At 41.3% G+C, this 15,000-nt stretch overlaps 2 protein-coding genes across 5 annotated transcripts in view; both read left to right on the plus strand.

The window, feature by feature from the left end:
- kat2a (K(lysine) acetyltransferase 2A) overlaps positions 1 to 4,964 on the plus strand; it is an 18,503-nt gene extending 13,539 nt beyond the window's left edge. For both annotated transcript variants that reach the window (XM_047801080.1, XM_047801079.1), the window contains one exon: positions 2,887 to 4,964. In XM_047801080.1, coding sequence (XP_047657036.1) covers positions 2,887 to 3,080 — 194 coding nt within the window. In that variant the 3' untranslated portion in view covers positions 3,081 to 4,964. The remainder of the gene's footprint in view (positions 1 to 2,886) is intronic.
- A 608-nt stretch (positions 4,965 to 5,572) lies between these two features.
- On the plus strand, positions 5,573 to 11,554 carry dhx58 (DEXH (Asp-Glu-X-His) box polypeptide 58). Of its 3 annotated transcripts, none has more exons than XM_027175112.2 (12): positions 5,573 to 5,728; positions 6,323 to 6,520; positions 6,685 to 6,889; positions 7,024 to 7,214; positions 7,322 to 7,435; positions 8,503 to 8,635; positions 8,938 to 9,123; positions 9,223 to 9,470; positions 9,745 to 10,056; positions 10,162 to 10,352; positions 10,551 to 10,644; positions 10,843 to 11,554. In XM_027175112.2, the coding sequence occupies exons 2-12, from the start codon at positions 6,344 to 6,346 to the stop codon at positions 11,026 to 11,028; spliced, it is 2,037 nt and encodes a 678-aa protein (XP_027030913.2). In that variant the 5' UTR covers positions 5,573 to 5,728; positions 6,323 to 6,343; the 3' UTR covers positions 11,029 to 11,554. The 3 variants fall into 3 exon arrangements, with proteins under 3 accessions (XP_027030913.2, XP_027030914.2, XP_047657037.1); XM_027175113.2 differs by having other exon boundaries at positions 5,580 to 5,716; XM_047801081.1 differs by having other exon boundaries at positions 5,637 to 5,728; positions 6,344 to 6,520.
- The last annotated feature ends 3,446 nt before the right edge of the window (positions 11,555 to 15,000 follow it).

Genomic DNA, 15,000 nt, shown 5'->3' on the forward strand with positions numbered 1-15,000 from the left:
GTTCTCTCGCATTGTTCTCTGAACATCACTCTCTTTCTCCCTCTCTCTCTGTTTAGCTGTCCTGAAAATAGAATTTGTTAGTAATATGAATTGATGAGTTAAAAATTTATTTGCTTATTTACTTATTTATTTTTAGAATTTTGCGAGGGCCTGAGACAGAAAGTTTAAGGTTTTTTTTTTATTGTCAACTCTTTCACATGTACAGTACATACATAAAAAAGTGAAAAATGAGCAGACCAATGCTGCACAAAGTGACTGGTGCATGTTTTCATATGTTAGTGGGAGGAGGGAGTGGAAGGACCTGGGGATGTGGGATCTGGAGGGGGGTGTGTTGGGTTCATATATCTGTGGTCCCTGGGGCAGAAAAGAGAAGTGGAGGCAAGTTTGAGAGCGAGTTCAGCTTCCTGACAGCCTGATGAATGAAGCTGTCCTTCAATCTGTTGGTCCTGGCCCGGAGACTCCGCTGTCTCCTCCCTGATGGCAGCAGACTGAAGAAGCTGTGTAATGGGTGGGTGGGTGGGTGGGATCACCTGCAATGCAGAGTGAGACGGATCTCGTAAATGTCCTGGAGGGAGGGGAGAGAGACACCAATAATCCTCTCAGCTGCTCTCACTATGCGCTGTAGTGTCTTCCGGCAGGATGCGTTGCAAGCACCGTACCACACAGTGATGCAGCTCGATAGTATGCTCTCAATGGTGCCTCTGTAGAAGGTGTGCATGATGGGTGGAGTGGCTCTGGCTCTTCTCAGTTTGCGGAGGAAGTAGAGACGCTGCTGTGATTTCTTGGCCAGTGCTGCTGTGTTTTCAGTCCAGGAGAGGTCCTCTGTGATGACCACACCCAAGAACTTGGTGCTACTCACTCTCTCCACAGTGGCACCGTTGATGGTCAGAGGGGCATGCTGAGCGTGCGTTCTCCTGAAGTCAACAACAATCTCCTTCGTCTTCTCCACGTTCAGAGAGAGATTGTTGTCAGTGCACCACCCGGCCAGGCGTCTCACCTCGTTCCTTTAGTTTGTCTCATCTTTGTTGCTAATGAGACCCACTACAGTCGTGTCATCCGCAAACTTCATAAAGAGGTGTGATGGTGTGCAGTCATGGGTCAGCAGGGTGAAGAGAAGGGGGCTCAGCACACAACCTTGGGGGGCCCCAGTGTTCAGTGTGATGGTGCTGGATGTGTTGCTGCCGACCCGTACTGCCTGAGGTCTTCCAGTCAGAAAGTCCAATAGCCAGTTGCACAGTGAAGCATATTTGTTACTAAATAGCGTATTATGTCAAACTTAATTTCTATCTCCAGAATTTCAACTGAATTAGCATTTTAAATCTGTAGCATTTCCTTTTTTTTATTATTAATGGTGCTTGCAAAGCAACACTCTTGTTATCTTGCATACTGAGATATTCTTCTTCCGGACAAAAATCCGGCACGTAACTTGTCCAGCAGCTTTTGTCCTAGACCCATGAATGAGGTGTCAAATCGACCGGCTCATTGAGGAGAGGTGTGCTATGACTTTTATAAGCGATCCAACCAACAATGTTCGCACAGCGGGCAAAAAAAAAAAAAAAAAAGCCGCCAAAAAAGTCCCATAGACTTGAATGGGAAATTTCTAAAATTTCACCCTAGCAACCGAGTGCCGAGATTTGCTAAGTGCAAGCACCATTCACATTTTCTTCAGGAAATGTACATTCTAGTTTTTATTATTATTTTTATTTATAATTGAATTTATTGTATTTATTGAGTTTGTGTATTTAAATGCTTGTTTCACTGATCGGTTAAATTTAACGTGTTTAAATTTTAGTAGCTTCAAACCAAACTGGACTTTAAATAAGGTTCGTTTAATTATAAGGTTATTTAAAGAAAAAAACTTTCTAGCTCCAGTTAATCACCAAAATAGTTACATTATTAGCCTAATATGTAAATAGTCAGATTATGTTTGTAGGTCACTGTGATTTATTTAACGTTAAAAAAAGGGCTTTACATAAAGATAATTAACCCTTCTGGACACTTTAGGACATTTTTGTCAACAGTAAAAAATTGTAAATTTTACCTCTTCCAAGTGGAAGGAAGCATAAACAAGCATTTTTTTTCTTGTCGTTACCATGCAATAAAAAAAACATGGTTATAAGGCCATACTTAAAAATATTCTTGTTTGCCGTAACCCGACCGACCCTGTCAATTTAGGACCGACTCAATTTTTTTTTTGCTTTAAGTCCGATCGGAATCAGTGACGTCACGATATGCTAATTTGTTTAAAGTCATACCTACGTAATCACCATCAACAAAACTTTTTTTTTTACATCGAAACTTGAAAAAAAAATATATAGACCTACCTACAGACCCTTTTTTTTTTTTTACTTACTGTTACAGCAAACCAAAATATTTTTTATTGATGGCCTAATTGGTGTCATTGGGGGAAAAACAGCCCTGATGTGTAAACGAGGGAGAAATAATTCAAATATAATTCTGCACAAAAACTAACAATGCATAAAAGCTAATGTTATTAGTCATCTTTGACATATCTAAGACTGTAATAAAAAACTATAACTTCATTTAGCTTTTTTATAATAAAAGTCATTTTGTGTGTATTTTTATGCAAATTTTTGACACCGCTAACTAGTAAATAAAAAGTTGTTTAAAAAAAAAAGATTTAGTAGTTTTGATTAGAACTAAGGTTGATTAACAGATTGATGCAATAAAAATGAATCTGATATATTTTTATATGTTTAATTCAGTGGACGTTTTTGTCCACGCACATGAGGAAAGGGTAGTATTTTGTGTAGTATTAAGTGTCCGCAAGTTTTAAGGTATTTAAAAGTAGCTCTTAATTATCACATCTGAAAATTAGTCAGCTTGATTCAAGCCTAACAGCCAGGTGTCTGATCTCTCCGTTAGACCTGAAGACCATGACGGAGCGTCTTAAGAACCGCTACTACGTGACCAAGAAGCTGTTCATCGCCGACCTGCAGCGAGTCATCACCAACTGCAGGGAGTACAACCCTCCTGACAGCGAGTACTGCAAATGCGCCAACACGCTCGAGAAGTTCCTCTACTTCAAACAGAAAGAGACCGGCCTCATCGATAAGTGACCCGACACTCACACGGCGGTGGGATTTAAAGGGGCAGGACGTGTACAGCAGCATGCATCACCAAAAACTCCCTGTCACGCGAACACGTACAAGACGGAACAATCAGAAATGCGTGTGAGGAAGAAGAGGAGAGAAGTCACTGGGCATTAGGGATGTAAAAATGAACCTCTGGTGGTTAAAGTCTCGCTTTGGGACCTTGTTATTCTTTCCGTCTCGTTTCGGCACATCGTATACGCACAGTTTAGAAAATAACACGTCTAATAATACCGATTAAACCCATCCGTATCAAGCCTCCGTCATAACGTTCTTCGTCAGATAGTAACGATTCATTTTCTACTTCAGAAGCTCTGACTGTCTGTGAGGTTTATATCGTAATGTTCTGCTTCTTATACGTTATCGTTTCTTTATATACATACCTACATGTAACATACTAAAAAACTTTCTTTTTTTTATAGTGTTCCAATTTCTCACTAACATGACAATTTTTTTTATTAACAGGCTGGTTATTAACTTAACAGAGAAAAAAGATGATGCTGGTGAGGGAATAATTGTTGTTTGCGAAATATTGCTGCTATAATGTACATCGTTTCATTCTTACAAATGGGTTAAAAAAAAAAGTGCTTTTTATTCTGCGACTAATACATTTGCGCCGATCTAAGGAATTAAAAACACCTTTGCGACAAGGTCTTAAAAAAACAGTAATCGTTTAAGAGCGGTAACAGTGACTCCGTGTCACAACACTCAGCTGTTGATTATTTTCCCTTTAACAGCATATCCAGAGCTGATTTATTCCACACACAGGCTAACGTTAAAATGCTTAGCGATCGAGCTTTCTTACGGATCGCGTAAACGTTTAAATCTGCATGTACGCTACGGATCCAGCGTTTACTCGCTATAAGGTGACACCGATTGCTCATATATAGTGTACACAGAGCCACAAATAGGGCCAGGAGTGACTTGAGAAGAAAAAAAAAACTATACAGAAGAGTTGAGGCCAGTTCTCAGTGAATTGTTTTTGTGTGTCTAAATTCTCTTCATGTTTTGTTTATTACGTTTGTTATTCTTATCGCTCCTTTATGTGCCATTCCTCCAGCGAATCCATACGGGAAACCACACTTAGGGCTTCTTGCCCATGTCTTTGAACTACTGTAGTTTCTTTCTGGACTGTAAGGTTATAAAGCTGCACGTTATGTATTACAGGTGCATCGACTCGGGTTTCATTTTTTACCGCCCGAGCTCAGAATATAGACTGATATTCTCTGCAATTCAGATGGTATTGAGCTGAATATCCAAAAAAAAAAAAAAAAAAAAAAAAAAAAGCATGATCGTGCTGTATTTATGTGCCACGTTTCTGTTTAACACACTGCAAATGAAATGTTCACAGGATATAATATTATATGTCTATTAAAATCTCAGCACCAGATCTACAGCACCTCTGTTCACTTGCAGGTATAAGCCATATTTATCACTGCAGTGTTTCTTCAGTGCTTTGAGAGTTCATGATGTCATGCTAATGCTTTTTTTTTTGTGGAAAAGTACACACAAAAAACGCTCCCCGTATATCAGAATAGATTTTTTTTTCTGGACTACACTTTATTAAAGTGCGTGTTGAAATGTTACACAGACGAACACACACCCTTAACGTACCTGCTCGTGATGTTCCGATGTTGCATGATCTCAGCAACTTTACTCTTCACATTAAAGAACGTAGCTCATGACGTTAACACGAAAGCGATCTTCCCCGTTCTTCCCCTCCTCGATCGAGGATGATGTTCATGGCTTTGGTTACATTTTGGTGCATTTCTTTGTACTGTAATTCTGTTTATATATATATATATATATATAAGTATAAAAAAATAAATAAATAAACCTTTTTATAATGTATTTTATTTCTGGTTCTTAAAATGTTTCCTAATATGTGATGTGATTTATTAGTTTGGAAAGCAAGGTGTGTTAATTGCAAGGCTAAACATTGTGTTTGTTGGGGAATCCCTTAAGTTTCCTTTTCCTGACATCACATGACTGCATTAAGGGCTCCTCAAGGGAATCTCCTACATCCTATTGGGCTGTGTGTGTGTGTCTCTGTGTGTGTGTGTTCAGTAGTTAAGGTGTTGGGCTACTGATCGGAAGGTCATGGGTTCGAACCCCAGGTCCACCAAGCTGCCACTGCTGGGCCCCTGAGCAAGGCCCTTAACCCTCTGTTGTAAGTCACTCTGGTTAAGGGTGTCTGCTAAATGCCTTAAATGTGTGTGTGTGTGTGTGTGTGTGTGGTCCACCATAGGTGAAACACTGAGCTGGGTAATGAGCGATTCTTAAGAAGAAGCCTGATGAAATACATCTTCTCACAGATTGCATTCACACACAGCTTTCCTTCTTACTCCAGATTTTTTTTCTTACTTTATTATCTTTTTCGCGGTGTCACTGTCGTTACCACCGCACACACCAGCTGTATCTCGTACTGCATTTGTTCCCCTGACTGCTGTATGTCGTTGCCCCCCCTAGACTGGGCGCTTCCTTTATATTCACTCTGTTTTTAGTTTCGTTTCTTGGTCACACCAGCCGATCGAGAAAGCCTTCTTTAAAGAGCCGAACACATGATTCCTCTTCACAACACAGCACAGTTCGGCCACTGACAGGTCTGTGAAACGGTAAGGGTTTAATCTTTAACCTTTTAATCTGGTTATAAGGCAGAGACAGAGAGAGAGACTTTGGAAGTAAAGAACCTGTGCTATGTTACATACAGTATGTCACTTAACTCTGAAATAAGGGATTATTAGAATTTATTTTATAATTTATTTGATTTCAATACAGATTATAATAACATTGAATTCATCTGTGATGTGTTATTTGTTTGTTTGTTTGTTTATTGTCATTTATTGATGGAGGAAATATTATACTGGAATCCATGTTTTTATGTGATCCTTTTTAAATCCATTTTTTTGGCCCTACGTTTTTGTGTGTTCTGTAAAGCTGCTTCGAGACGATGTCCGTTGCTAAAAAGGCTATACAAATAAATTGGAGTTGAATAGATATACAGGGCCTAGAGTTTATTTGCAGTCGGTTGTGAGTTAATGCTAATGGAATACTTGTTGCAACATAGGACTTTAAACCCACGCCTATAAACTATTCGAAGTGACTTGCATTTACGTGGTTAAGAGAATTGCTTAGGTATTCAGTAGTGGCAGTGCTGGGGTTTGACCTACAGAACAAATGTCCACTGATTTTATCCACTGATCTACCAGAGCTTGCTCTTGCGTGTGAAGATGGAGGAGATCTCGCTGAGGCCGTACCAACGTGAGGTGGTCCAGGCGGCTCTGAGAAAGGAGAACAGCATCATCTGGCTTCCCACAGGTGGAGGAAAGACTCGAGCTGCTGTCTACGTGGCCAAAAGGCACCTGGAGACTCATCCCAATGCTAAAGTGGCCGTTCTCGTCAACAAGGTACGAAGTCCACGAGCGTCAACTAGCGGCTCTGTAATGTAAAACTCCCTTATTTTAATAAGGACAGTTTTAGAAAGGACAGTTATAAAAACACTACGTACAGTAGTTCCCTTTAGACTCCAGTAGTATCCAGGTTTCGCTTTAGTGTTGTGTGTGTTTTGTAGGTGCACCTGGTGGATCAGCACTTTCAGAAAGAGTTTCGGCCTTACCTGGGTAGCTCCGTGAAGATGGTGCCGATCAGCGGGGACAGTAGCGAGAAGGATTTTTTCGGTTGCGTGGTCAGGGACTCGAGCCTGGTCATCTGTACAGCTCAGATCCTGGAGAATGCTTTAATAAACACAGAGGAGAACAAGCACGTGGAGCTCACAGGTAACACTCAACATCCGAAATAACGTTTACAAGACGATATTTGTTAAGTTAATACATATTCAGTGTCGAACTCATAGTATGTCAAGCTTGCTGGGTTTTTTTTTATATTTATATCTCTTTTTTTTCCCCCTCAGACTTCACACTGCTGATCATCGACGAGTGCCATCACACTCATAAGGACGGAGTGTATAATAAAATCATGGCACGCTATGTGGAGAAAAAGCTTAAAGGGGTGAGGGATCTACCTCAGATCCTGGGGCTTACAGCTTCACCGGGTACCGGAGGAGCCAGAACGCTGAAGGGTGCCATCGAACACGTCCTGGAGGTACAGCGGGGTTGTGGGGGTGACTGAAATGTGTGTTATTAAATGTTAATACAAAGCTTTTTTTTTTGTAGAACATTAAATACGGTAACTATTTCTCTGTTAAACAGATCTGTGCAAACCTGGACTCTGTTATCGTGTCAGCTGAAACTAATATGCCAGAGCTTAAAGAGGCAGTTCCCAGACCTACAAAGAACTATGACATTGTGGATGCGAGACTTTGGGTATGTTTGTCTTCTTATTTATGAAACTCTTCACATATATCAAAATATATCAACATATATCAAAAAATATATCAGGAGGGGCAGTGTGACTCAAGCGGTTAAAGGCGGGGTCTCCGTTGTTTGAAAGCCAATGTTGACATATAAAATCACTAAAACAAACAGGCCACCAACCCAAATAGGCCCCACCCCTGTATTGATAGCTCCGCCCACACATACATACGTAACCCAGGCAACTAATGGAAAGAAATGTGTCTTTATCATAGCTGAAGGGAAGAACAACACGATTGTAGATAAACAAATAAACAAAAATGACACACAAGCATAATCATGTAAAGGACAAAGGCATATATTAGTTCTGTGTAACAAAGCAAAACCAACGTTACTCACCTATCGAGAAGGAAAAAAGCGCCTCAGTGTCTTAAGTAAAGTTAAGTTTCCCGAGTCAATAACTCCTGAGCTAAACGCTGTTACTACACAAAACGCGGTTGTAGCTGCGTCTCTACATTACTACGATAGAAAAGAGGTGTTATTTGTGTAGTAACAGCGTTTAGCTCAGGAGTTATTGACTCGGGAAACTCCAACCTGTGAATATGTGGCCAACTTCCTGCTCCTTCAGTTCTCTCCAGCGCTGGAAAGCTGATCCTATATTAACACGTCCTGCTTCTTGCCTTATCGTAAGCCTTTCTTCACTTTCTGTCTTTGTTTTTATCCTCCATGTCAATGTTAAAACCGTTTTCTGCTAATGTCACACATGCACTGAACACTCTCTCCGCCGCATATTGACAAGCCCCGCCCCTTTCTGCTCATTGGCTACACGTTTGTTTTGATATTTGTTTTGTTTGTCGTCCCGACTCAGTTTTCTGAAGCATTTCTCAAACAACGGAGACCGTACCTTTAAGTCTCTGGGTTATTGATAAGTGGATTAGGGTTCAAACCCCACACTGCCAAGCTGCCTCTGTTGGGCCATGTGTGTGTGTGTGTGTGTGTGTGTGTATATATACAGTATATGTGTGAGAATTGACATGCATAAGTTTATAACAGCGGCTTTGTGTGTGGTCTTTTTTAAGGACCCATTTGCTGACCATCTGAAGATGATGATGAAGCTGATTCATGAGTTTATGATGTTAGACCCAAAGTTCACTCTGCGGGAGATGGGCACCCAGGAGTATGAAGCCGACGTGGTAGAGCTGGAAAAGAAAGGTCAGAGAAGGTTCCTATTAATTATACGGATCCTGAACATGTCCCAGATGTGATTAGTGTCTATAATCGAAGGCAAACAGCATGAACAAAACAACCGAACAATCGAGCTGAATCTAGATAATAGTTTGCTGTCACTTTACACAAACGTAGGATTCGGGTCAGGAGGTGTGGCCTAAAGTTTAAATGCATACACAGTTTCATTAGAAGTAGTTTAGTTGATGTAGGTCTAGTCTGAGTGTGTGTGTGTGTGTGTGTGTGTGTGTCTGTGTGTCTGTGTGTCTGTGTGTGTGTGTGGTTTTCAGGTTCACAGGAGAAGAACAGGTTATTGGCCAAGTGTGCAATCCACCTGAGGAAATTCAACGACGCTCTGCTCATTAACGACACAGTACGCATGGTGGACGCTCTGAGGCTTCTAGAGGACTTTTATGAAACCCAGAACAGAAACGTGCTGGACTTCACTGATGAGTACCTCACAGCCCTCTTTACTGGTACAGACCCGGTTCAGTCCTCTTTTAGCTCCAGTCTCAGTGCAGCAAATGATGATGATGATGATGATGATATGAATGTAATTGATCTTATGTTCTTAGAGAATAGAGTGGAGCTAAAAGAACTTGCGTCCAATGAGCTGAATGAGAATCCCAAACTGGAACGACTACAGCGCACCCTACTGGACCAGTTCCAAGACACAAACTCGCGTGGTATCATTTTTGCTAAAACCCGTGAGATCACACGCTGTCTGTACGACTGGGTGCGTACGAACCCGCAGCTACGGCGCGCTAAGATCCGTGCTGCTAACCTGGTCGGCGCTGGAACCGGAGCCACCCATATGACACAGGTAAGAGGATGTGTTTGATGATCAGGTCAATCTGTCTAATCTTGTAGTTTTTTTTTCGTCTTTTGCAATGTATATAGACATTTTTCTGTAAACCATGAGCTGTTTGTTAGGGGGATTGTCCAACATTGTCCAACAATGACAAGCCATTTTATCCTCCATTTCCAAAAAAACAAACAAACAAACCAAAAAACTACATTCAATTAAATTGATTTTGTTCCTTTTTTTAATGAATGAACGCCACTGAACGTGTTTTACGTCTGGTTATATTTTATAGAGGGAGCAAAAAGACACCATTCAAACATTTCGAGACGGAGACCTCAACCTCCTGATCTCTACCAGCGTGGCCGAGGAAGGCCTCGACATCCCAGAATGTAACGTGGTGATCCGATACGGGCTTCTGACCAATGAGATCGCACAGCAACAGGCCAGTGGGCGGGCCAGAGCCAAGAACAGCGTCTATTCGGTTGTGGCACAAGCAGGTGGGCGAGAGATGCGTAAAGAGAAAACCAACGAGTATCTGGAGGAGTTAACTAGCCAGGCCATCGCTCACGTGCAGCGCATGCCGCACAGGGAATTCCGCAAAAAGGTCTCGCCCCAAGCTTTTTCATACTAGATCAGATCATTTGGCTTGTGTAGGTGAATCGAATTGGGTTTTGGTTCCACGGATTTTCTCTTTGTTTTGCGTGTGCAGATATCCGAGCTGCAGCAGGAAGCACTGATGGCACGCATCCTGGAAGCCAAACAGAGCGAGCAGAGAAGGAGGCGATATGATCCAGCGGAGGTGACGTTGGACTGCCGTGGCTGCTTCAAAACTGCCGTCCGTGGAAACGACATGAGACTCGTGAACGACTCACAGCACGTCAACGTCAACCCCGATTTCGAGTGAGTTTTGCCGCCACATCCTTCTAGCTGACGGATTAGGAATGAACTGTTATGTGACGTTGACTCTAGTATAATCATGTAGGTTGAATTATTCGTTTTCCTTGAACGCATCCGGATACGAACTCCTGTAGTTGCATTAAAATGTGCGGCTCAAACCGTCATTAAAACTAACTGTGTGTGTGTGTGTGTGTTGTACAGGAGGTTGTACAAGGTGGGAGGTCAGGTTTATCTGGAACGGACATTCGAAGACTGGGAGCCGGGTCGTACCATCAGCTGTGCTACATGTGGACAGGTAACGTGTGTGTGTGTGTGTGTGTGTGTGTGTGTGTGTGTGTGTGTGTGTGTGTGTGTGTGTGTGTGTGTGTGTGTGTGTGTGTGTGTGTGTGTGTGTGTGTGTGTGTGTGTGAGACACTCCCAAGCTCATAACAGAAAAATAGTTAGTATACTTACACAATAGTTAATGTTCTCCTTTCCTTTCTGCTTTGTGCAGGCTTGGGGGATGGAGGTGAAGTTAAAGAATGTGGTGTTGCCGTGTCTAAGAATAGACGGCTTTGTGATGACGACTCCTCAGAAAAGCAGCCCAGTTAAACAATGGAAGAAAGTAGAGTTCAAGGTGGAGGAGTTTGACTTTGTTCAGTATGTGAAAAAGCGCTACCCCGACCTGTTGGATGACTGAGCGTCGTCATTCGGCCGACACCTTCTCAGGGGTAACAGGATTTGTGCACACAGCTGCAGTAGTTGCACATTGAACACACACCACTCTTCATTTTGGCCATCAGGTGGCGCCGTAACGCAACATTTCACACCAAGGTTTTCACAATTGCATTCCTTATACAGTACTTGTTTACATCCCAAACGGCTACTTCTGCACTAAACGGGTTGCATGTTTCCACAGGAAAGATATTTAGTCTAGAGGCATGTGCACTGACACGCAGTCTCTGGGGAGCGATGATGCTAATGTGCTTGATTCACAGTTGCCTGATTAATTCAAATTCATGCTGATAAATGTGCATTAAAATGTGTCACATCATGGAAAGCTCATGGTTTGCAACCTTGCAACTTTCTTTAAGACACACACACTGGATAGTCGAGAATGACCTCTGACCCTCCGAGTTTTGAAACAAACTGCTGTCATTTTCTTTTCTGCTTTTACTGTAACTTTTACTTTACACACCTTCAGAATAAAGAATGATGACTATTAATGAGTCTTTTTTGGTTTTATTTTATTTTTTATTTCCTCCCGAACTTTAAATTGGTCTGGAATTAGAAGTAGAGCTGGAAATGTCTTTTTTTTTTTTTTTTTTTTTAAACCTTTGGGATCCGGTGAAGTATTTCATTTAACGCAGGTTTCTGAGCGGAGAAAAAGGAAGAACGGCTCAAGGAGAGACTCCAAGTCATTTAAATGCATTTATTATGGCTCCTTGATTTCAAATGTCATGAGCACTGCAGTGACACCTGAATCACCAAGCAGGCTACTGAAGTGCTGTCTGAGTGGGCGAGTAAATGCAACACACACACACACACACACACACACACACACACACACACACACACACACACACACACTTAGAAAACATGAGTCACAGTGCTGCAGTCCACTGTTCATCCTGTGTATTTGGAGCCACACTCGGAGCAGATATCTGGGAAAAGTATCACGCTTGCCTTAAAGTCAGTATCAACTTCTGAAGATTTCCATCTGAGCCTATATTAAACTGTGCACGCGTCACCGAGATACTTTCCAGGGCCAAAAAAATGTACACGAAATGGGCAAACCGGCCAACAGAGGTGGGAGTAAGTCACACATGTGCAAGTCACAAGTAAGTCTGAAGTCATGAATGTCAAGTCAAAGTCAAGTCAAGTCTTTTTTTCATTTTTGTCAAGCAAGTCTCAAGTCTGCAACTTAAGTCTGACTCGAGTCAAGTCATATGACTCGAGTACCCCATCTCTGCCAGCCAGGACTGAGTTTCTAAAATGCGTTGTAGCTCAACGATTGTAAAAATTGTGTTGCTCTTACAGTCTACATTTAAACATTATAACACACTGCTGAGAAGTGGGAAATATTGCAGGTTCATTGCTAAAAAAATCTTCATAATATACTGTTAATTCATAATTAATCACATCTGATATTCGTTAATAAGGGAAAGGGAGTGGGTGCGTTCGGGCTTTCTGAATCTAAATATCTTCTTCAGGTAAGAAGGTTAGCGTGTGGTTTTTATTTCTGACCTTACCAAGCAACATGAGTATAGATAACATTTGGTTGGAACATGACGCTGTAGGTTATTTTACTAATACTAATATTCCCTCATTTTTTTGTACAATACTAGACTCACAGTGTAATAATAAAAAAACTGAAAATGGATCATCGGGGAAAAGAAAAATATGATGGTTGATGTCGGGAGGTTTTCTGTGTACAGATGTGATGAGTCTTCAGTCACTCTTCAACTTCAAGTTTCTCTTCAGAACAGGAAGTTTGGACTTTCTGGGTACTTTAGAACATGACCGGAACAAGAAAAACGTAAGTGATTTACAGGAACAATAAGAATGAATGAATGAAATTGGGGACATGGAAGCTTGTATTAACACCACATACACATTACAGCACCGTGGAATTGTTTTCTTCGCATAACCCAACTGAGATGGTTGGGGTCAGAGTGCAGGGGCAGATATGATACAGCATCCCTGGAGCAGGGAGGTTTAAAGACCTTGCTCATGGGCCCAGCAGAGGCAGCTTGGCAGTGCTGGGGCTTGAACCCTGATCATCTGATCAACAACCCAGAGCCTTAACCACTTGAGCCACTACTGCAAAATGTAAAAAAAAAAAAAGTCATATTTGATTAATTATATTATAATTTTTTTTAAATATTAATTATATTAATTATATTCATAATAATGGAATAAAGCACTTCAGTATGTAATTTTATTGGACAACAGACAACTTCGGTTCAGTTCAGTTTCATGTGCTTAGATATTTTAACTGTGTTGTCTTAAAGGCAGGGTCTCCGATGTTTAAAAGCCAATGTTGACATATAAAATCACCAAAACAAACACAAAAAAAAAAAGACACACAAGCATAATCATGTAAAGGACAAAGGCATATATTAGTTCTGTGTAACAAAGCAAAACCAACGTTACTCACCTATCGAGAAGGAAAAAAGCGCCTCGGCATCTTAAGTAAAGTTAAGTTTCCCGAGTCAATAACTCCTGAGCTAAACGCTGTTACTACACAAAACGTGGTTGTAGCTGCGTCTCTACATTACTACCATAGAAAAGAGGTGTTATTTGTGTAGTAACAGCGTTTAGCTCAGGAGTTATTGACTCGGGAAACTCCAACCTGTGAATATGTGGCCAACTTCCTGCTCCTTCAGTTCTCTCCAGCGCTGGAAAGCTGATCCTATATTAACACGTCCTACTTCTTGCCTTATCGTAAGCCTTTCTTCACTTTCTGTCTTAGTTTTTATCCTCCATGTCAATGTTAAAACCGCTTTCTGCTAATGTCACACATGCGCACTGAACACTCTGTCCGCCGCATATTGACGAGCCCCGCCCCTTTCTGCTCATTGGCTACACGTTTGTTTTGATTTTTTTTGTTTATTATTCGGCCCGACTCAGTTTTCTGAAGCATTTCTCAAAAATCGGAGACCCTGCCTTTAAAGCAGATTTACAGAACATAAAGTGTTTATGAACGTTTATTTCATTTCTCTCAAATGAATAAACATTAGGAGACTGTGGTAAGGACAAACGCTTTAAATGGTATGAGGGAGAAACCTTGAGAGGAACCTGACTCAAAAGTCAACCTCATCCTCATTTGGGTGACACGGTAGGAAACTGTTAACATTAAGTCCAATTCATGACAATTTTCACCTATACAACCTGAATCTCAGTTGCTTTTATTCACAAATAAAAAAAAAACATTTCTATTTACTATTTGTTTTTATTTCAGCCAGTCTGAGGTGTCAGTTTCTGAGAGCTCAGTTGTGGACAGTCTTATAGGAATTAGCACACAGTTTTGTGTAGACTCGAACACATGCACGCATTATGGACTCCTTGGTTTTGTTCTCGTTTGTAATCTGTGTTTTGTGTGCTTCATTTTCATCCACTCGAGACCATTCAGACTGTATTAATGACATGTTAGGGCTCCATGTATAGGAAACAGGAAGAGACAGAGACGGAGGAGGGAGCGAGAGCATGAGACAGACCGAGAGAGGGACAGAGGGAAACCTGTACACTAGTATTCTCACTCATGCTTGTTCATTCCCTCTATCACACTGTCGACCTCTCACTATGGACTGTGAAAAAAAAGGATACTGTTAATCTTTCCTCCTTTTCTTTCTTCCTTTCAGAAGGTAATCGTCTGCTCGAGAAAGAATATTAATAATCTTGACTGGCTGTTAGGTAAAAAAGCGAGACAAAAGGACTCTGTGTGTGTGTGTGTGTGTGTGTGTGTGTGTGTGTGTGTGTGTGTGTGTGTGTGTGTGTGTGTGTGTGTGTGTGTGTGTGTGCCACTTTGTTCGGATAGCCAATAACAGCAAGCAAAAAGCAAGATAATTTGCCCAAATGGAGCAATTTGCACAGTGCAATTGGTGAGCTCGCCTTTTCACAACTAACAGCTGTGTGCGTGTGTGTGTGTGTGTGTGTGTGTGTGTGTGTG

This window comes from Tachysurus fulvidraco, chromosome 15 (assembly GCF_022655615.1).
Source record: "Tachysurus fulvidraco isolate hzauxx_2018 chromosome 15, HZAU_PFXX_2.0, whole genome shotgun sequence".
NCBI lineage: Eukaryota > Metazoa > Chordata > Actinopteri > Siluriformes > Bagridae > Tachysurus > Tachysurus fulvidraco.